Genomic DNA, 23,454 nt, shown 5'->3' with positions numbered 1-23,454 from the left:
TTCATTTAAGAATGCATACGCCTAGGATCATGAAACTTCATGGGTAGATTGATCATGACTCGCAGATGACCCCTATTGATTTTGAGGTCACTAGGTCAAAGGTCAAGGTCACAGTGACCCGAAATAGTAAAATGGTTTTCGGATGATAACTCAAGAACGCATATGCCTAGGATCATGAAACTTCACAGGTAGATTGATCATGACTCACAGATGACCTCTATTGATTTTGAGGTCACAAGGTCAAAGGTCAAGGTCACGGTGACCCGAAATAGTAAAATGATTTTCGGATGATAACTCAAGAACGCTTTTGCCTAGGATCATGACACTTCATAGGTACATTGATCGTGACTCACAGATGACCCCTATTGATTTTCAGGTCACTAGGTCAAAGGTCAAGATCACAGTGACAAAAAACGTATTCACACAATGGCTGCCACTACAACGGACAGCCCATATGGGGGGCATGCATGTTTAACAAACAGCCCTTGTTTTTTAAAACATCTAATAAATTACCCCACCCCACAATATTACCCCCTCTCACCCCCACCCCCCACCCCCCTCCCCCCCAATTTATTTTTTACACATCTTATAAATTACCACACCCCACATTATACCCCCCTCTCACCCCCTGTCGCCCCCCTACCCCCCCTACCCACCACCCCCCACCCCCACCCCCCAATTTTTTTTAAACATCTAATAAATTACCACACCCCACATTATACCCCCCTCTCACTCCCCCCTACTCCCCGACCCCCCCCAATTTTTTTTAAACATCTAATAAATAACCAAACCCCACATTATTAATGTGGGGTGTGGTAATTTATAGGATGTTTAATTTTTTTTAAACATCCTATAAATTACCACACCCCACATTATTACCCCCTCTCACCCCCACCCCCTTCCCCCCAACCCCCCCCCCCCCAATTTTTTTTTAAACATTTATAAATTGCCACACCCTACATTATATCCCCCTCTCAAACCCCCACCCCCCTACCCCCACCCCCCCAAAAAAATTCTTTTTTTAAACATCTAATAAATTACCATACCCCACATTATTGCCCCCTCTCACCCCCACCCCCTACCCCCCCCCCCCCAATTTTTTTTTCAAACATATTAAAAATTAACCCACCCCACATTATACCCCCCCTCTCACCCCCACCCCCAAGCCCCCACCCCCCCACCCCCAATTTTTTTTTAAACATCTAATAAATTACCACACACCACATTTTACCCCGTCTCACTCCCCCTACCCCCCCTACACTCCACCCCCCACTCCCCCCCCCCCCTTTTTTTTTAAACATCTTATAAATTACCACACCCCACATTATACCCCCCCTCTCACCCCCCCACCCCCACCCGTCCCACCCCCACCCCTCCCACCCCCACCCAATTTTTTTTTTTTTTTTAAACATCTTATCAATTACCACACCCCACATTATACCCCCTCTCACTTCCCCCTTGATCATGACTGGCAGATGACCCCTATTGATTTTCAGGTCACTAGGTCAAAGGTCAAGGTCACAGTGACTCGAAATAGTACAATGGTTTCCTGATGATAACTTACATTAGGTCAAAGGTCAAGGTCACAGTGACAAAAAATGTATTCACACAATGGCTGCCACAACAACTGACAGCCCATATGGGGGGCATGCATGTTTTACAAACAGCCCTTGTTAGATTATCAATAATCCAGCCTGATAGCTCAGTTTGTCATTTGTAGTAATCAACAACAAATCTGATTATTCTTGGGTCCATTACTCGCCCGGCCTCATAACTTGTGTGGTCATGATGTCAAATTATACTACAGAGATTATCCGCTTGCCGGTACCTCTGACTTAAATAGTGCGGAGTAGTCAGTTATTAAAATTTATCCTGCCTCAGTTGCAAACATTGACCAAATAAAGCAGGGTCGGATAAACTAGTTGATATCCGGCAGTACATCACGTGACCGTGATCTAACCGTAAGTATGTATTCATACCCGCCGATTAACATGTTCTAATATTTGACCTTTGAAATTTATTGGGACGCATCATGAAAGTTATCGTAATATTATATATCATCATTTTTATCTTCTTAAAAATAAATTACCGAACCAGACTTCCGTATTTATCATGTTCATTTACTTGATTACGCAATTTATGACGTATCTAGTGTGACGTCATTTCTCTGACAAAACATACTATCTAGTTTCTCTCAGGATTTTAGGGACAACAATTTTGACGTGGTGGTTTTAACAGTATTTTTAATATTTTAAAGCATCGAACGAATCATAAACGATTTTCGGAGTGTGTGTTTGTCATTCATAAGTGTTAACTTTGATAGGAATAAAATAATTCGCTACGACAGGATTACGGTTTCCTTAATCGGGTTTTGGGTCAGAATGGTTAGCATTCGATACAAACGCTATCAAAAAAGAGTGTGGTTTAAAATACATTGCGATAATAGAGATGGAAAAACAGAAAATGGATTCCGACAAAGGGATGGAAGAACAGACAATGAATGTGTATATCGTTGTACATTTATTGTTATAAGCAATGGATTAAAGTTGTCATTAAGGTAAATAAAATTTAGTTTTTGTTTTACTGATGCATTTTGATTTCATTATTTTACCAAGAAAAATATCATATTCTCGATTCGTTTTTTATTTCTTCTCTTAATAGTTTCGATAGGAAAGTATTAAAAGGAACAGTTTAATGTGGAACTATTTTTAGCGTGACACAATCGGTAGTTATTCGGTCGTCAGGAATGTAGGAGGCCCGACAAGAATAATTATATTGTTATGTAAATTAATCATTTGTCTTTGATAAAATGTGTCAACGGCATGAAGCAGGATAAATCGAATACATGGTTGGTGCCGAGATGGAGAAAGTTTATCCGGTTCGGCCCGCTAAAGCTCGCCCTATTTTCTTTTTCTAAGCCTCACTGGATAAACTTTCTCCATCTCGGCACCAACCATGTATTCTCTATAAGTATATGCACTGGTTAATGGTTTACCAGCTATTCCATGAAAAGTATGAGTAGCTTAATTCCTGAAATACTGATGAAAAAGGCTTAAAACCCAAACAAACAAATACAACAAACACAGAATCATGAAACCACTTTGCTAAAAATATTTGTGCAAACTTTATTGCACTTAAATTGAATAACACTTTAATAAATTATATTGATCAATTTTAAATTTTTAAACATGTTTTTTTGTTACATGATTACCTGTAAAGTTGAACGGAAGCCATTCAAACATGCTTCATTGACGCTTTTTGGCCAGGTGTTAGTGTGTTCTCATCATATAATATTTTTGTGCACATAATGCCATTTGCACATTATTGTAAGCAATAAGAAAACAGCCCCAAAGAATAAACATACTGCCTTATATACAGGGACAAGCAAGCAATATATTGATGTGTGTATCTGCTCAACATTGATTTAATGATATATAAAACAGTCGTATAGCAAAATGAAATGCTGCATCCCTAAAATTATCATGTTTGCCAATGCTGAACTAGATTTCATTAGTTTTGGTCCTCTGTCAGGACATTTCTCTAATGTTTTATTGGCTGTTGAAAGGTCAACAAAGATCATAACCTGTCAAGCATACTTGATTTTTGCAAAAAGACTTTCCAAAACAATAAGACCCTTTGTCCTACAACCTGTCAAAACTTGTTCGACCAATGTATATCTTAATATTCTTGTTATCTCTAGCACAACTCATATTATAATCAAAGTACTCAAAGTACTGGTTGGGCGATTTTGCTCAAATTTTGTGGTCGTTAAAACACTATACACCGTGATGCCAACCAATAACCTTTTTTGAAGAAAACAGATGGAACTAAGGAAGGGTGACAGGCTGTCAACATTATATGATTTATTAGCTATTGGAGTTAAATGAAAATGCTGCTTTTTAAAGCAAGTAATTGTCGTATTTGCCAATTGATAGCAAAACTGGGAAGATTTAATACACTTACCCAGTTCCAAACTTGACATAAATTTGATAAATAGAGGATATTTGTTGGATTCGATGAAATATCGATTTTATTTCACAAGTGATCATATAAAATAATATTTTCACAAGTGGTGCAGCCACGAGTGAAAATATGTATTTTTTTATGATCAAGAGTGAATTAAAATCGATATTCCATCGAATCCAACAAATTTTCTTTTTATTTTATGCTGTTTTTACCGTTTATTTACATTGTAAAAGAGTTTAACTAGATAATTTAGCTGGATTTATTACGTTATTTTGTCAAAAAATTATGTCATTCCATAGTAAAACAGTGAAAAATATCGATATTTTTCACTGTTATTTTTCACTGTTTAAAACAGTGAAATACCAGTTTTATTTCACTGATATTTATCTATAAACCACCGCAAAGCATAAAATAAAGACAAGCATTGCAGTAATTTCTAATTAGTGCAGTAAGGTTTATGGATCGTTATTGTCTAAGTACACGGGCCGTGTGTGTAAAAGTATAAAGTAAATCCATTCAGTATCAAGTAAGGTACGGCAAAAGTAAGTTTTTGAGCAACTGGATGCTAAAGGTCAATGTCAGCCATGGATCAAGCTTAAAAAGTCAACAGAAAGGTCTTGTCCAAAGGGGTGTTCTGTCAAAGAATTAAGTAAATTCATTCAATAATAGGGAAAAAAGTATTATCCAACGTGTTCCCCAAACCACGACCACAAGTTCAACAGTCTCGTGCTCTACCGACTGAGCTAGCTGGGCGGACACATTCGGTCCCACAATATGTATTAATAAAATCAAACAATTTCCGATAGCTTTGTTATCTTCTGATTGGTCAATTTTTGCAACGGAAAATACCAATGTACTTTGTCACAGTGTTTTTGTGGTGCATTAATACTAATACCATGCGATCGGAGCTATTTTGTTTGTGAATGCAGAATCGGGGATGCAAAGTTGTTCGTTGCAGTAATGGACTTATTTCATCGGTATACGTATATTATGTTACCTATATGGCGAATTGCAGAAGGCAATCACCCCAAAAACTGTATTTTAGTTGTTTTTACACACATTTACATAAAATAATACATGATGTAATATATTAAAATAATATATAACTATATAATTAATTTAATACCAATCTACAAAGACTAGGATCTCACTTAATAAATTGTACAAAAGGATTTTTTTAAATGTTTATGTTATACGTTTATGTGGCATCGATTAAGCTTTTCATCATAGTTTATTCATAATGTTGTACGCTTTATTGACTTAATTTTCTTTCTTTTTTGTCAACACACTCACCTCTTGGACTGCGTGTGCCATTTGTTTCATAACCCTTAGCTGTGTTTGATTGTTGTAATAAAGGTTATTTTAGTAAAATGAGGTTGTCAAGTATGACACATGCAGGTGACTTCAAACGGTAAAAACTATTTGTATTTTTTTTAGAGCATGAGCACAACAAAAATTGAAGAATGTGAACAAACAACAATATAGCTGATTTATAGTAAAATGCTGCAATTTAATAAAAATGTTTGTCAAATACAATTACATATAGGATTTTGTATTTAGAAAAGCAAGTGGAAGGTTGGACCAATTCTTGCTAAATGAATATTGTACCACTTAAACTTTGTTGATCATGGCAATTGGGCAGACGTTTTTTGGGGATGTCTTTACAATAACATGTACTAATTGTTGGTCAGAAACTGATCCACATGAATCTGTGTTTGTTAATATAACTTTTTCAAAAACTATGTAAAATGTTTCATAGACAGCAGTCACAATTAATAGTTACCGTTATTTTAGCACACTTGCTAAAAGTTTGACGTACATGTAGTTGCCAGAATGGTTGAGTGTGTATTGTGAATGTTAAAGTGCGTGTATGCTGTCTGCATCCACCTGAGCTTTTGTGGACTGTAACTTTTTCTTTCATCATGAAATTTGAAAATGTAACACCACAAATCTTGACCATGTGGAGATCATTGAGTATCATGTGTTTGATTGGTTTCCAAGCTCAAATATCAAGGTCACTTGTTAAAGACATAGGTCAAAGGTTGACATAATGTAAAGCAAGTCTGAAAAGAACTTGCATGAATAAGAAATTATACAATCTCTTGAACAGAAGTTCACCATTTTGAATTGTATGCACTGTGTTAGTCCTGCAGTGTTTTTTTTACCATTTTGGGAATGGGGTCAGAGCCTTTTGGATTGGAATAAATCCATGGTTTTGACTAAATTTTGAAAATGTTTACATTTTATTTTTAATAAAAAAATCTTGAAAATTGACAGTGTTTTTAATATTATATTAACTCAGGTTGGTTGAGCCTGTAGAGATGCTTTTGGACATTAACTGAATGCTCCAATTTGTTAACAACAACAAATTTTTGGTTGATTCCTTTGGAAACCTTCCATATGGGAATTTGAGGAAGCCCTTTCGGGAAAATATACCTTTTTTATGTCCCCCACCATTATAGTGGGGGACATATTGTTTTTGCCCTGTCTGTTGGTTTGTTTTGAGTGTTTGTTTGCTCCAACTTTAAAATTTGTAATAACTTTTGCAATATTGAAGATAGCAACTTGATATTTGGCATGCATGTGTATCTCATGGAGCTGGACATTTTGAGTGGTGAAAGGTCAAGGTTATCCTTCAAGGTAAAAGGTCAAATATATAGCTTCAATGCAATGCAAAACACATATGCTGTTTGGTAGTTAGAATGGCATATAGCAGTCGCAGTCTGTATAGCAGTTTGCCCATCCATCTGTCTGTCAGTCTGTACATCTTTCCATCAGTCTGGCATTCTATTTCTGGAAAAAAAATGCATAGGACTAATACATTTTCTAAAAAATAACAACTTTCATGCATTTTTATGCCCCTATTTCGAAGAAGAAAGGGTATATTGTTTTGATGGCTGTGATGTCGATAGACCTGTCAGTAGACCAGTCTGAATGTCGGCAGACCAGTTGGCTTGATACTTCACATGCGCATTGGCCTTGGACAGTAGATGACCCCTTTTGAAATTGGGGCCACTAGGTCAAAGGTCAAGGTCACTGTTACACACTAAGTGTGAAATCGTTTCGGATCAATAACTCGTCAACTGATTCACCGATTTGATTGATACTTCTCATGTGCATTGACGTTGGACAGTAGATGACCCTAGAAAAATTGGGGTCACTTGGTCAAAGGTCATGGTCACTGGCACAATAAGTGGGAAAAGCGTTTCTGATCAATTACTCCTCAACGAATCAACTGATTGGCTTGATACTTCCCATGCTGTTTGGCCTTGGGCAGTAGATGATCCCTATCAAAATTGGGGTCACTAGGTCATAGGTCAAGGTCACTGTCTCAATAAGTGTGAAAATAGTTTCTGATCAATAACTCATCAACGAATTGACCGATTGGCTTGATACTTAACATGCGCGTTGGCCTTGGACAGTAGATGACCCCTTTTGAAATTTGGGGACTCTAGTTCAAAGCCTGTTTGGGGGGGGGGGGCATATGTGCATATGTCTCCGACCGCGTAACACTTGTTTCCAATGCTTTTAGATACTGACAATATTTTTTGTTGTGCAAGTCTACCTGCATGACTTTCAGATCAAGGTCGAGTTTTGTTATGGTCCATTGTAATCAGCTTTGAAATGTTCTAGTACTTTGTCGAATATAAATGCACATATCTTTGTCATGATGTTATCAATTGCAATATAGCTGCTGTGCATATTTGTATTGCAGTTAATTTTTAACAAACACAGCTCTTGTTGAGATTTGGAAAAAGGGCCAGGTAACGGTCCCAGATTTTAACAAAAAAACACCTTTTTTCAGAGCTGAAATGTCAATGTCTTAGTGATCAAAAGTAAAAATGTTGAGAAATTCAACTGAAACCTAATCACTTCTAATGCTATTTATTAATAAATTGTTGCAAATGTCCTCCAGATGGATAAGGCATTACATATGCAAGCCTTCACTTTTTGTTTAAATAGTAAGTTCATGCTAACAGGGCAAAGATCAAACATGTATGTTCGAGATTAATTATTCGTTTAAAATAAGCTTGACATGTTTTTAAGAGGTATCTAAATACATTACCAGAAATTCTAAGCATAATGAGGATACAGATCAGAACACATAAAACCAATTTTGTACATTAAAATCGAGATTAGCAATGTCCTACCTTTACAGAAAAAAAGTTTTTACAGGGGTATTAAGGCAAGGAACTCTTCTTAACAATTTAATTGATTTGATCTTTACACTTGTGTTTACCATTGTATCTTTAGCAATTTATTGTGCACCCGGTAGGGTGGCATATAGCAGTTGAACTGTTAGTCCGTCTGTCAGTCTGTGAGTCCGTCGGAAAACTTTAACATTGGCCATAACTTTTGCAATATTGAAGATAGCAACTTGATATTTGGCATGCATTTGTATCTCATGGAGCTGCACATTTTGAGTGGTGAAAGGTCAAGCTCATCCTTCAAGGTTAAAGGTTAAAAAACAAAATCAAAGGGAAGTAACAAGCTTTAAAGGGAGATAATTTCTATTTTATATCATTTGGCAGGTACAGATCATTTTCACAAGGGAAGTAATATTTTTTAAAGGGATATAATAAAATAAAATAATAAAAACTGCAAAGTAAGGGGCATTGTGTCTCTGACAAACACATCGCTTGTTAATGTATGAATATCTATGAGCATGCGGTATATTAAAAAAAAAAAATAATCTTCATTGATATGACGATTTTATTATAGAAATTGTGTTTTTCCTTTCAGGCAGTGCAATCAATTGAAAGTTCTTTCTGAAGTCAAAATGCAGTCATCAGATTTAAAGAAATTGTCAGTGAGAGTTTCAAATACTCTTTCAAGACTAAAGAAGCTCCAGAGGTATAGGGAGGACAGCAGGAAGGCTATGCGGAGCTCCTATGCTGAATTTGAGCGAAACAAGGTGAAGAAAATGCGACTGAATGTACAATCTTTCTTAGTCCAATGTGAAGACACCTCCATGAATGAAACATTTGAAACTGTGGAATATACATTAGATGAAATTCGTCAGAAAGTAAATTTATTATTAACAGAATTTGAAAATGGCTCTATTAAGGAACAGAAAGAAGAGCTGAAACTTAAACAAGCTCCTCTCATCAGTGTGATCAAAACCTGCATCAGACATCATGGTGAATTGTTACCACTCCATGAAGCCATGCAGAAAGTGAAGTATCAACCAGAACTCTCCTTAATAGCCCATTACAAATGTCTGGACAAAATACAACAGTGTGAGATATATATGAATGAGAACTTTTCAGACGAGTTGTTCTCTGTGAAAGGGGTGTCTAAGTACAAAGTGAGAATATTTAGGGATTCAGATATATGCTGGATCAATGCAGTATGTGCTCTCCCAGATGGGCAAGTCTTGGTTGCAGACTGGCAGAATGACAAAGTCAAGCTGCTGAACCAGCAGTACCAGGTGGTGAGTCACTGGGGTGTGAATGCCCAGCCATGGGACATGTGTCTCATCACACCCAGTGAGGTTGCAGTGGCTTTGGGTGGTCATGGGGTCCAGTTTATCACTGTCACCCAGAGCAAGCTAGTTCCTGGCAGGAGGCTTCAGTTACAACATAACTGTTATGGTATTGTCCACGACCAGGGAGACTTGTTTATCTGCTCTAATACTGCCCTGTACAAGTACTCACTGAGTGGGACACTGGTCTGCAGACTGTACGAAGATACATCAGCTCCTGTTACAGGTAAGAATCATGGTGGTTTCATCCTGATATCATCAGGAATATGTATTACAAATTATTGTAAAACTTAATATTTGTAAAATGTGTTTGTGTCAATGAATTATAATAACAGCAAGAAAGTTGTTCTCTGTTATGGATTTATATATATGAGTAATGCAGTATTTTGACTGTCACTACATGACATGTCTATAAATAGAAACTGAGTTCCTGGCAAAGACACACTTTCTGACCTATCATTCAGTTTTGTGGTTGTCAAATTACTGTTCATATCCAATATGTTTTGTAAATAAAAATAAATTATGATCATATAAAATGGATACACTTTAAATTGCTGTAGACGGATATTAAGAAGTTTTCAAATGTACATTGTATGTATGTAATTATTATTATTCATTTTAACATCTTGCTTTTGTTGATAGAAAAGCCTCAATATTTTGTTCGTTTGAAAAATTATTGTTCTTGTTATAAACACTTTGCATACGTAACTAAAGTCTTAACACAGCACATGTATGAAGTATGTCTGCTTGTGTAAGTTTCATGTTTGTCAGTACATTGTTATCACATGTGTACAAGGGTTGGAAATCTATTATTGCTGCATATAGTAACATTCATATGCACATGACGATTGAACTGTGTAATGATTTTCATCTGTGTAATTGTTTCCATGTTTGCAATTGTACGTTACACTTCATTTCTACCTCACCAGTCGCATTTCAACATATCACTTTTACACAATAAAACCGAAATTTATTGCAACACATAACTATTAAATAATTCAAATGTATGCATATGTTAACATATGTTTATTGTCTATTTATAACAACCAACACATATGTAATACAATATCACTGCAGTATGTTTAATAAGATTATTTAACATTTACAGTAATTCAATATCTTGATGTTACTCTGTTTTGCAGTAAGGAAGTGTGCTGTGAGTCCCACAGGAGACAGGCTGTACATCACCAGCTACTGGCACAATGACAAGCTTCTCACCCTGGCCAGGGATGGCACACTCCTGGCTACATACACAGACCCAGCACTACGTGGCCCACATGGTCTACATGTGACCCCTGCAGGCCAGGTGCTGGTCTGTGGACGCCTTTCCCCCTACACTGTACTACAGGTGGACTGGGAGGGGCAGAGTAAGCTGGCTACTCTGGCTACTAAGGAGGATGGAGTGAGGTGGCCAGTGTCAGTCTGCTACTGCAGCACAACATCCTCCATCATTGTGGGACAGTACCTGGACGACAACATCCTGGTGTTCAGAGTGGAATAGTGTGTACATGTATGTATTAGTTGTTGTAATTAGTGATTAGTATTTCAATGACAATGTGTTGTTTAGCATACGAACATAGTAGTGTGTGATGTTACAATACAACATTAGTGTGTAGTTAAAGATACAAATAATTTATGTACACATATTCTTAGCTGATTACACATTGTGAGGGGTTTTGTTTGAACATTAGATTTTTTGCATATTATGTTGTTGGCATAACATTTTTTTCATTATGGTCCTAAATTTTAGTTCTTGTAAACTTTGCATGAAAAAACAAAGCATTTCAAATGAAAATTTAATATTTGTACATAGATACACATGTACATAGCAACGGGGCTATTTTTAGACTTTCATTTCTATAAATACCATGCCATGTAAGAAATGTAAATGGATGAATACTGTTATTTATAAAGTATGAAATTGTTTAAGTAATCTTTCGAGTAGAATATATTGATACTTTTCGCAATATTTACAGAAAGGTTACACTTTTTATGCACCCTTTCGAAGAAGAGGGGGTATATTGTTGTGCACATATGTCCGTACGTCCGTCCGTCCACCAGATGGTTTCCGGATGATAACTCAAGAACGCTTAGGTCTAGGATCATGAAACTTCATAGGTACATTGATCATGACGTGCAGATGACCCCTATTGATTTTCAGGTCACTTGGTCAAAGGTCAAGGTCACGGTGACTCAACTTAGAAAAATGGTTTCTGGATGATAACTGAAGAACGCTTACGCAGTAGGATCATGAAACTTTGTAGGTACATTGATCATGACTCGCAGATGACCACTATAGACTTTCAGATCACTAGGTCAAAGGTCAAGGTCACAGTGACTTGAAATATTTAAACGGTTTCCGGAGGATAACTCAAGAACGCTTATGCCTAGGATCATGAAACTTCATAGGTACATTGATCATGACTTGCAGATGACCCCTATTGATTTTCAGGTCACTTGGTCAAAGGTCAAGGTCACGGTGACCCGAAATAGTAAAATGGTTTTTGGATGATAACTCAAGAACGCTTATGCCTTGGATCATGAAATATCATATGTACATTGATCATGACTCACAGATGACACCAATTGATTTTCAGGTCATTAGGTCAAAGGTCAAGGTCACGGTGACTCAACTTAGAAAAATGGTTTCCGAATGATACATGTAACTCAAGAACGCCTATGCCTAGGATCATGAATTTTCATAGGTACATTGATTAGGACTTGCAGATGACCCCTATTGATTTTCAGGTCACTAGGTTAAAGGTTACAGTGCCAAAAAATGTATTCACATGATGGCTGCCACTGCAACTGACAGCCCATATGGGGGCATGCATGTTTTACAAACAGACCTTGTCAAATGTGAGATTTATTAATGTGTCGTCAGCGTTCGACACTAACGGAAGTCCGGGAGTCCGAGACACCTTAAAAGGAGACTCGGACTCCTTGTTTTTGCGTCATGGGAGTCCGTTGGACTCCTTTAAAATCTTTGAATTTTTACAAAAAATCAGTTGATTACCTTATTTGTTTGGCAAGATCAGAATGTCCGAACTTTTGTGGATCCGAAAAATGTGCCACAAATCATTCTGCTTGAACACATGAACAAAAACAAAAAATTCCAAAACTATTTATATTGGTTCCCTGTCAATGTCTGTGCGTGTAGTAATAGAGGAACATGCAAACTATGAAACGGTCGTGGCCGTTCTTTTTCACTGATATTTTTGCTGTAGTAAATTAGCTTCGCCAAACAGTTTTTCGTTACTATAAAAATCAACAAATACCCGATTTTTTCGGCGTAGCTGTTTAACGTCACTTTTGACCTTAGGTGACCTTTAGGTTACATTCATAAAAATGCCTGCGGCTACCCACGAATGAATATACTTCATTTAGTCTGATTTGAGAATACCCGTCTGTAGATCTGCCATAGTCATTAGCACTTTTCTATGGATTTCCATAGAAAATATTACGGAATTCTACGGAAATCGATGGAAATCCATGGAATTTGATGGAATTCCATCCACTTGCCAATTTTCCATCTGAAGCTGTTATGGAATTCCACGGAATATCAACTAAAATTCCATGCATTTCCACGGAATGTATGGAAAACACCATGGAAAGTTGGACTTAGCCATTTTTTTCAACGGAAATCGTTATGGAAAATAACTTATACATTTTCTTGGATGGAAATCAATGGAAAATAACTTAGAAAATTTTCGCTGGTTGTCTGAAATGTATTTGTAGTTTAATACATGTATGAATTTATTTGCATCATGTATTTTGTATTTAAAAGAAAATGCAATAAGGATAAATATAAATTTGTTCTAGAAATTGGAACAGTTCTGGAACTGTTCCATATTTGTGTTCTAAAACGTATGTTCTGGAATTGTTCCAAAACAGTTTTTTTAGAATAAATCCAGAACATTTGTGGAAAATGGCTTAGGACTGAAACTGTTCCAATAATTTCAAGAACCTTTTTAGAACATTTCAAGGACAAAATATGGTCAAGAAATTTCTAAAAATGTTTTAAAATGTAGTTCTAGAACACATCTAGAATGCTTTAAGAACCAGTAAGTTCTACAAAAGTTCTAATGGGGAATTAGAACACATATAGAACACCTTACACTTACAAATAGCCAAATAGACTTCATAGTAGCGACAGCAGCAGCAGCAGTAGTAGTAGTTGTTGTAGATGTAGTAGCTGTATTAGTAGTAGTAGTTGTTGTTGTTGTAGTAGGTGTTGTTGTTGTAGTAATTGATGTAGTAGCAGTAGTGTTTTTTATATCAGTAGACGTTGTGGTGGCAGAAGTAGTAGTAGAAATAGTACCATTAACAGTTTCTGAAGCAATAGTAGTAGCAATAGAAGTAGCAGTAGTAGCAGTTGTTGCAATAGTAGCAGTTGTTGCTGCTGTTGTTGTTGCTGCTGTTGTTGTTGCTGCTGTTGTTGTTGCTGCTGCTGTTGTTGTTGCTGCTGTTGTTGCTGCTGCTGTTGCTGCTGTTATTGTTGCTGCTGTTGTTGGTGGTGTTGTTGATGCTGTAGTAATTAAAGTAGTAGTTCTGCAGAAGTAGGAGTAGTTGTTACTTTCAAAGCAATTTCTACAAGTTAAAATTCCTTAACCCTGTCCAAGTGGTATACACACTGTTTTTTCTCAATATCAAACTCAGCCAGTCCAGGTTGTCAAATAACAATCTATCTGATAACCCCAACGTGTGCTTTGCATCAGATGTTGGGTATGTTTGCTGCAAATCTATTGGTTATAAGATATAACAGCCTTTTCTAATTGGCTGAATTCAAATACAGAAAGTTTACCTGTTAGATTGAAACATGAAACATGGTGAACAATGTACTGGTTAAACTTGTTAAAATAAAGTTAAAGAAATTTAACAAACAGAAGAGTTCATGAGTTTTTCCATTAAAAACACTTTCTTAAAATACTTATGTATTTATATCATTTGGAAAGTGACATGAAATATTGCTAAAGAGTGATGCATACAGTGTTTGAGCAGTCTGTCTAGGAATAGAACAACAACTGAAGGTTTGTGTTTTTTATTATTTCTAAATATTTCTTTAAATTTAATCTTCTTATGACATTATTGTAGACCTTTTTATGTGATATTTGAGGTTTTAGTATGGCAAATATTAGTTTAAAAGCAGCTGTCACCCATATTTTCACCAAATTTTCACTTAGTGGAGTTTGCAGGTTGAAAAAGGAAGTAATAAGACCTATGTGGAGAAATTAATAACGTTGAATGTAGTATAGGAATTTTATTATGCAAGGTTATGGAACTGAGGCTAAGGAAGTTTTGTACTGTGCATGGTGAGCACTCAATGCTCATTAATGGTGTTAATGTTAATAGGCGGAGGGATATTGTTTTGGCGTTGTCTGTCCGTCTTTCCATCCTTCCGTCTGTCCGTCTTTCCATCCGTCCGTAGCCATATCCTGGAAGTGCTTTGGCGGATTTCATTGAAACCTGGTTCGAGTATATATACATGGATAAGAGGATGATGAACGCCAAATGGAATTGTACACCATCTGTTAAAAACGGGGTTATGGCGCTTTGTATCTTTAAAAAATGCTTGTTTGAGTGTCAAATATAATACTTATGTGTCCAGAAGCATATTGGCGGGGGATATCAATTCAACGTATTTGCTTGTAAATAAAAAATTAAACCAATGGAATTGGTTTTTAGGTATCTGAGTGTGCATTTTCATACCAATAGAATTACACATCATTCTATTTATAGCAATATTAAATTTATACTAATCATACCAACAAATTAAGTTATGCTTAGTGCTTTGCGATGTATTCACTTCGTTTTAAGTTCTCTTTCTAAAGACCATTTAACAACTTAATATTTAAAACAATTCATGAATTACGTTCCCTACACATTTTCATTATGTGCTTTAATTACCATTGACCAGTTGATGGAAGATACTGCAGAGTTTGGCAGGGAAATAATCTAACAGCAAAGCGGCTCTTTAAGCGCATTTACCTAGAGGACTTACAGGGCCACAAATTCATGGTAAATATTGTCATGCCCTGGGCTAGATAAGTTATTTTATGTTAACCACCTGAAAGTATTTTGTCTTGGAATTCAATATATTGGTCTTAATCAGTTACACTTTTCTGGATCCTGTGATAACTTTAAAAGTTCTAAGTATTTTTTCATGAAACTTGAAACATGAACAGATGACAATAAGGACATTTTGCACGTCATTTCATGTTGTTTATAATGCAAGAATTCTGGTTGCTATGGCAACAAATATATTTAACAAACTAAAAATAGTGAAGTTTAACAGGTAGGGGACCATATTGCTTTGCAATCTCTTGTTATAGTTTGAATGTAAATAACTCTTTGCTTTAGACATTTTTATGATTTTTTATTCTGTAGAGCACATGTGAGCAGTATACAATGTACCTCATACCAAAAAGGACCCGGAGGCAGTGACTGGTGTTCAATATTCTCAGAAGAAAAGGAAAATGGCAGTGGAAGACTTGTACAAACATTTTTAAAAACTAGCCTCTGTGTTAAGCCTGGCAGTCTGTGGCTAGTGACATGTTTTATTTCGGTTACTTCTTGTATAAAAAAGACCAGTTATTTATTTTGTGAATTGTATTTTGTGTTTGTTTTTTGTCTTTATTTATTTGTGTTTTTTTTAATTTAGGAATTTGAAACTTGGATAATTGAATAAAGTCCGTGTTCAACAGTACTGAGCATAGTATAATAAATAACAAATTTACAACAGTTGTTAATTTGTTATGTATTATTATTAACTATGCTCAGTACTTGAATACTGGTTGTCTGCATGGGAATTTGTTTTCTAGAAAGTTGGTTTCAGACTTAAATATTTTTGAAGTTAACCTTCGGAACTTTTCTAGAATTGTACTGGAACACATCAACTAGAACTGAACTTCTGTTATCATACTGAAAGTGTTCTAGAATTAATAAGGAACAGTTGTTGAACGTTAAAACTTATGAGAAAAACTCTAGAACAATTGTGCGTGATGTGTGTGTGCATGTAATTGTGTGTGTTTATGAACATATGTTAGAAAGGAAGTATACTTGTCATAAGAGAAATGTAAAATTCTACTTCTATGTTTTATATTGTGCCTTTTATAAGTTTTTCTTTTCTCACCTGTATATGCGGGCATGTTTATGGATGTGTTTCTGAATGTGTGCATGCATGCCTGTGGTTAAGAGAGTTGGTACTTTATGAAAATGTAAAACCACTCATTTTTGAATATGTACTGTGACTGCATGTGTGTGGTTAATGATTGATGCCAGATCTTGTTCTTGTTTAACTTCTATGATGAAACTTTTAGTTACATTCACATTTGTTTTTCAAAATCGATAAAATGCCTTTGATCTATAATCTGTTTTTTTTCTATTTTATTCCAGCTTTTTATTAAATTCCATATCTTTTCACGGAATTCCATATAATTCTATGGAATTCCACGGCATTCTATGGAATTCCATGGCGTTCTATGGAATTCCACGGCGTTCTATGGAATTCCACGGCGTTCTATGGAATTCCACGGCATTCTATGGAATTCCACGGCATTCTATGGAATTCCACGGCATTCTATGGATTTCCACGGCATTATATGGAATGCCACGGAATTCTATGGAATTCCACGGCATTTTATGGAATTCCATCCCATATCAAGTCCCTCTTCTGTTTTTTTTTCACTTTTCCATTGATTGCATGGAATCGGATGGAAAGTTAGTGCCAATACTCCACGGAATTCCATCTAACGATTTCCATAGAATTCCATATGATTCCACGGCAGATCTACAGACGGGTACTGCCAGAACATTGGAAACATGGCTGCGTCTTTCTTACACTGTTTTACTACGTGTTCAGCATGAAACAATTTTATTTCTTATGAAAAGGCATGATAGATAGAACAGTTTCACACTCAACTCTTCACATCAATATAATTTGTGCGTAGATTCTACACCTTTGTCAGTTCGCGGTTAGTGTGTGTTAATGTCAGAGTTTATATACAGGTCTTCGCTGCGTCTTCACGACTACATTATGTGCTGACCAGACCATGATAAATATTATTTTTAATTAATTTAACAAGAATTATTACACCATATTGACTAATGTATTAAGCATGAGCGCGACGATTCTCGATACTGTTAATACTCGAATCAAATACCAATGCCCGACAAACCACTAAAACAGGTTTGTTCAAAGAATGCGCGTATAAATATTTAAAATATGTACGGATACTTCGCGTATGTGCGGTTGACTCATATGTTTTAATGTCACTTCCATTATTCTTTTGGTTGTCTGTTTTGTATCTATAGGTTTATGAACAGCAATATGTAATAATGTAAAATAAGCCACAAAAACTCCGCGTAACATCCCGTACTGCCTGTTATGCAGCTAAGAACTGCACAGAAAGACATTCGCTATCCTTGATCTCATTCATTGAACTTTTTACCTTTCATAAACTCCAACCACAATCAACGCCGTATATCTTTTTTGAAGATATTCCTTGTTACACATTGTACGTTTTATGGCCCCAAGGTACTGAAGATGGGACCGGCTGCGAATCATTTGAGCGTGAATGCCCCGTGCACTATCGATTGATGATTTCAGTGGTTTATTGCAGTTTGTAGGCATTGTCATACCAACCACACTAACCAGTTCCTACCATGCTCACCTTCATGATAAAATATCGTGGCAAGTTACTTAAGAGACTGATGATGGCAACAGGGTGTAATCCTCGTGGATATTGTGCTTTGCATGCAAAATATTGTCTAAACATGTTTTCATGGTGTAAAAACCTAATGCTGAAATTACAATAAATTTAGAATTATATTGCGTTTCCAAATTTCCATGTTCTTGGAAATATTATAAGGAATATACATAAAGCAATGACAAATATAGAGCTGTAACACCCTTACGATGGGATTTAGTAACTATTACACTAACAAAACAGAAGGCTCCGATGTTTTTTAACCCGAATATCGAGGTTATACAAGCAATCATAATGCATAATAGAAGTTAGTATTTGTTGAAATCTTACAATGATTCAGTAAATTATTAACTTAAATATCATTTGAATGCGTTAAATATTTGCAATTTGATGTAACAAATATTAAACAGCAATCACTAACAACTTTAATCTTAAAACAAACATACCATAAAAATTTAACATTTCATGGATTTACATGTGTTAATGGCCGAAAATATGATATAAACAAGTGTGTTAATTGTTGGACTCCTTGAAATTTGTCCGGACTCCTAAATTTCAAAAGTTAGGGGTCCTTGGACTCCTTACTCAGATTAGTAAGTGTCGAACACTGGTCGTATTTTATGCTGTTGAACATTTGTTATTGATTTTATATAAATACAATAAATACATCAATCTATTCTGCTTCTCCAGTGGCTGTTGAGTCAGGACAACAATGATGAGGATGTGGTGGACAAGAATGGCCTGAGAACGCAGAAGGTAAAATAGACGTTTTAATTGTCAGGCCTTTTCTTGGCCACTTTGGGAAAAAAATGCAATTTTGGGATTTTGACATTTTTTGTGTGAAAAGTCCATTGATTTCAGCAAAACTAATATAATATAACTCTTTGTAATACTTCAAATTATAAAAATAAAATCATAGTATGATAGTAATATACTTTTCTAGTTTTTATTGAAATATAATTGAGATATATTAATCATAAGGCACTTATTAAAAAAAGAAAAACGCTATTTGTATGGGTCCGTTTCACTTACCCATAGATATACAAGGAAAAGGCATGCTTGTTTATTTCCTATGTATTAAGAATGCAGAACAGATGAGGTGGAAAAGAACAGTATGAATTTACATAAGGTAAACTATCCTCTTTAATTGTTTGTAAACTGTAAACCATTTATATTTGTCTGCATGAAATTTCCTTGTTGAAAAGACTTTCGTGGACACAGTAGTTAATGCGTGGATTGCTCAGTTTGGACAAATAAATGAGGAATTTGTGTCAGTGTGTTTGTGTTAAATTTGTGGATCTGTAAAGCCTTACAATCAATACACAATAATGTCCCAATAATAATAATGATTTGACTGTGTACCTCCCTATTAAGAATAATAAAGATGAATTGGAAAATACTGATATGATTTCACAAAAGGTAAAATGACTTATTTTATTTGAGGATCAAACCCTTCTTCAGATCGGAGCTTTCCAAACCTGAGTAACAGAGAATTTCAAAATGGGATTCAAAGTAAGCATTGTTCTGTGAAAAGGGGGCTTAATGCATTCAAATTAATTCAGGGACAATATTTTCCGCTTTTGATGAATTTTTGTTTAAAGGAAATTTCTTCTAAATAAAAATCAAATCTACGCGATAATTGTCGTCCCAGGTTAGCCTGTGAGGACAGCACAGGCTTATATGGGACGACACTTTATGCACATGCATTAAGCCCAATTTTCCCAGAACAAGGCTCATGTTCTTAAGTCGAAATTTATTTGAAAAAAATGCAATAATGCATGTACAATAAAAAATGTATGAAGAGAACCTACATGTATTCATGTATTAGGACTTGTTCACAGATTAGTAGAATGGCAATTTTTTACATAATTATAATATTCAGCAATTAATATTTAGATTGTATTAAAACTAAGGAATACACCTGACTGAGAAACAATATATATGTATATATATATATATATATATAAATTAAAAATGAATAAAATAAAGCATTACAAACACTTTTTGCAGAAAATGTTATATATCAGAGCTCCAGATAAGGGTTGTACAGCCGTAAATACGCCTTTTTTATGAAGATTTACGCATTTATTTTTATAAACTGGACGTACAATTACGACATTAATATCCATTTTACGCATTTACGAAAAAAATCTGGCCGTACCGATACGTCTGCGTCAGCGCGGCGTGATTTGTTGGTCTCTAACCTAACGGCGCTTTTCGTTAATTTAAATTACCGAAAAGTTGTAGACTGGGTTCATATATTATTGTCTATTCTGTCGCGTGATTTCCTGTAACTTGTTAATCCGTCGAAAACGATATATCTGCGCGCAATTGAATGCCGGCTTAACCGAAAGCGGCTCAAAACAACACTTTGTTGTCATATAATGACTACACACGGTGTTTTCTAACCATCCTGACATTAAATCTGTAAACCCAGAAAAAGACATTGTCGCCCCGATATTAAACGATTTGATTGCATCGGTGGCGTAAAACGTTAGAAAACACGATGGGAAACGGATGAGACAGTGAAATAAGTGTTCATTTACTTAGCTTACTAGTTGGCTTGTGTTTTCTTGTCAAGAAAAAGGAAGAAATAGAATTAGTCATGAGTTTTAATGTGTAGTTGTATAAGCATCATAATTCAGAATGGAAAACCTCATACTGTAACTGTTTAAGAAGCTACATATATTTATTATAATTGCTGCAAATGTTTCTGTAAAGTCAGTTATACACCCTTCAATATCCAACAACACGGGTAGTACAGTACTACCTGTATTTTTGGATATGGTAGTAGAGGTACTAATTGATTTTAAGCGTTACTCCTTTTCTTTCTGTCAGTGGCAGTACCGTTACTAATTTCACAAATCCTTATCTGGAGCTCTGATATATGAATTTTAAAATCGCTTTTATTTGTGGGACATTAATAAATGTTCATTTCATGGATTTACTGATACACAAATTAAATTCACAAACATAACAAAAAATCAAGTACAGATTCCTTTGTTTTACAAAATAAAAAATCCACAAATTTACTTAAAGACGTTTGTAACAGAATTTTACTCCCAGGCAAATGTGGACAGCCATTTATTTCCTTCTGTATAAAGTACACGTTCAAGGCATTTGCTTATACGCTTGCGGACTAATTGGCACTGACACTGCAAATTAGCAAAAACGCATATAAAATAATAATTTGCTGGGTTTGTGCAATTAAGTTTTATGCAATGAAAACAACCCATTATTTCCAAATTTAAAAAAAATCTAAGAATTTTGCAAGTGTCATTAACAATCACCGTAATTACAGTAATTATTCCTAATTGATGTCATAAGGGGACTTTAGCTAATTTGACCCAAAACATTCGCTGGCGTTTTACTTACGTACTATATGTAGTTCAAAAGGCTGACTAGGCCAACATATTTTATATTGGTTTCCTCCACATTACAGCAACTGCTCAGCACAGAAGATGACTGTCTGACGAAAGGCTCAGCCGTATCACAGTCCAGTGATGTGGGGGGATGATGCTGTCGTTCCATGTCTTAAGATTGCATCATGAAAGACATTTTAGCTGAAACTTGGAAGGGAGATAACTGAAGATCTGCAACAGCAGTGAGTTGTTTACCTCAAGTCACTGTTTAATTAATTTAGCTGACATTAACAGGGGAGAGAACTTTTGATCTGCACCAACAATGAGTTGTTGCCCTTATTGCTATTAAGTTTATGAAGCTGACACTAACAAGGGATATAACTGTAGATCTGCACAAGCAGTGAGTTGTTGACCTTTAGATCCCTTCTAATTATGTCTACCACTGTTTGTTGATTTACTTTTAAATGTTTGTCTATTGAAACATATATCTAAACTAAAACACCTTTGGGGCATTTTAAAAGCTAAGTGTTTAATTGAATAAGTACCATTAGAAAACATTACATTTTCCATAATGTTTGTGATGTTATACAGGACAGAACTGGCAAACAAAAATAAATGAGCCGTGCTGTGGGAAAATGGGGCTTAAATCATGTACTCAAATTGTTTTTCCATATTCGTATGCACAGTGCGCAGACTAATAGGGACAACACTTTCCTCTTCAAAGGTATTTTTCGTTAAAAGGAATTGTCCTTTTTATAAAAATCCAGTCTAGTCGGAAAGTGTCCTACCTGATTAGCCTATGTGGACTTGACATGCTTATCTGAGACGACAACACTTAATTTTAATGAGCTGCATTAATTATTGATTTACGAAATTACATCTCTTCAAGTTGTGAAAAAAATCGTTATTATGAATTTACAGGTTAATATAACATTGACCAACACTTTTAATGTTTTAATACGAAATGGTTTGATTGAATAAATTATCATGCTTTTTTGGGCAAGGAACCAATGAAATGCCTGATTAAAAATTGATGAGATTGAAAAGTATCTGTTGAAAACCTTCACATCCTATCCAATAAAGAGGCATTATTAAGTTTGTTATAGAGTGTTATATGAACTTTTTTGTTAATGTTTCATATCACCCATAGTGCTGTTGATTTCAGGTGAGCATGAGCATTGTTATCGAGTTGACATGGCAACGGCACCAGTCGGACCCCCAGGAGCCTCAGTCCAGGACAACCCTTCCCCTCCCATGACCCATAGCTCTACCCCTTTGACCTCCTGCCTCAAAGCTTTGTTGAACAATACCAATCTGCTGGAATGTCTGAGCATCTCCGTGTCGATCAATAAGCACTCGAACCTTAGTAGTTTGTTAAGCTCCAGTGCTGAAAAATAAAAAGTTGGATAACTTGTTACATGCTTTATGGGACTAACAAAGCAACAGCGAATAATGGGAGAAAATCAAGAAACAGTTGAAGAGTTAAAATTGGAAGCATAAGCTATCCACGGGGGCTACTTCTGATTTCAGTAGTAGTAGCATAATGGACCATCCTGATTTGTCCTCTAATGCGTCCCAAATGTTCAGACGAACGTGCTTTTTACGCAGTTGCTGACAAAAAAACTTTGTTATGAACACTCATAGCATGATGAATACATCGGGTGTGGTTCAGGCACAAATTCAGCCCATCCTCGTTAATAAGGTGCTTAAGGTGCACCCATCAGGGTTTGTTACGAGCACTTCACACTCCAAGACAAAACGGCCTGGCATTGATTTGACACTAGATAAAGTGTTGAAAAATGACAGCAGTTTTGTTGTGTGGCCAAGTATGCCCTTTTACTCTTAACCTGACATTAGGTAGAACTCAAACTCGGCCCTCAGCAATATCAGCGAGGCTAGCAGTTTTGTTGTTTGGTCCAGTAAGCCCTTTGAC

General features: G+C 35.8%; 1 protein-coding gene and 1 long non-coding RNA gene across 2 annotated transcripts in view; both read left to right on the top strand.

Annotated features, from left to right (window-relative positions):
- Positions 1–23,454, top strand: part of LOC127864936 (uncharacterized) — a 198,810-nt gene that overhangs the window by 5,308 nt on the left and 170,048 nt on the right. The window contains exon 2 of the mRNA XM_052404827.1: positions 8,710–9,397. Within this exon, the coding sequence (XP_052260787.1) occupies positions 8,710–9,397 (688 nt within the window). The remainder of the gene's footprint in view (positions 1–8,709; positions 9,398–23,454) is intronic.
- Positions 13,768–16,820, top strand: LOC127864994 (uncharacterized). The gene is made up of 3 exons (XR_008042434.1): positions 13,768–14,481; positions 15,369–15,469; positions 15,839–16,820. It is a non-coding gene; the product is annotated as an uncharacterized LOC127864994 (long non-coding RNA).

Source organism: Dreissena polymorpha, chromosome 1 (assembly GCF_020536995.1).
Source record: "Dreissena polymorpha isolate Duluth1 chromosome 1, UMN_Dpol_1.0, whole genome shotgun sequence".
NCBI lineage: Eukaryota > Metazoa > Mollusca > Bivalvia > Myida > Dreissenidae > Dreissena > Dreissena polymorpha.
Note: the sequence above shows the minus strand (reverse complement) of the source record. Positions and strands in the feature narration are given on the sequence as shown.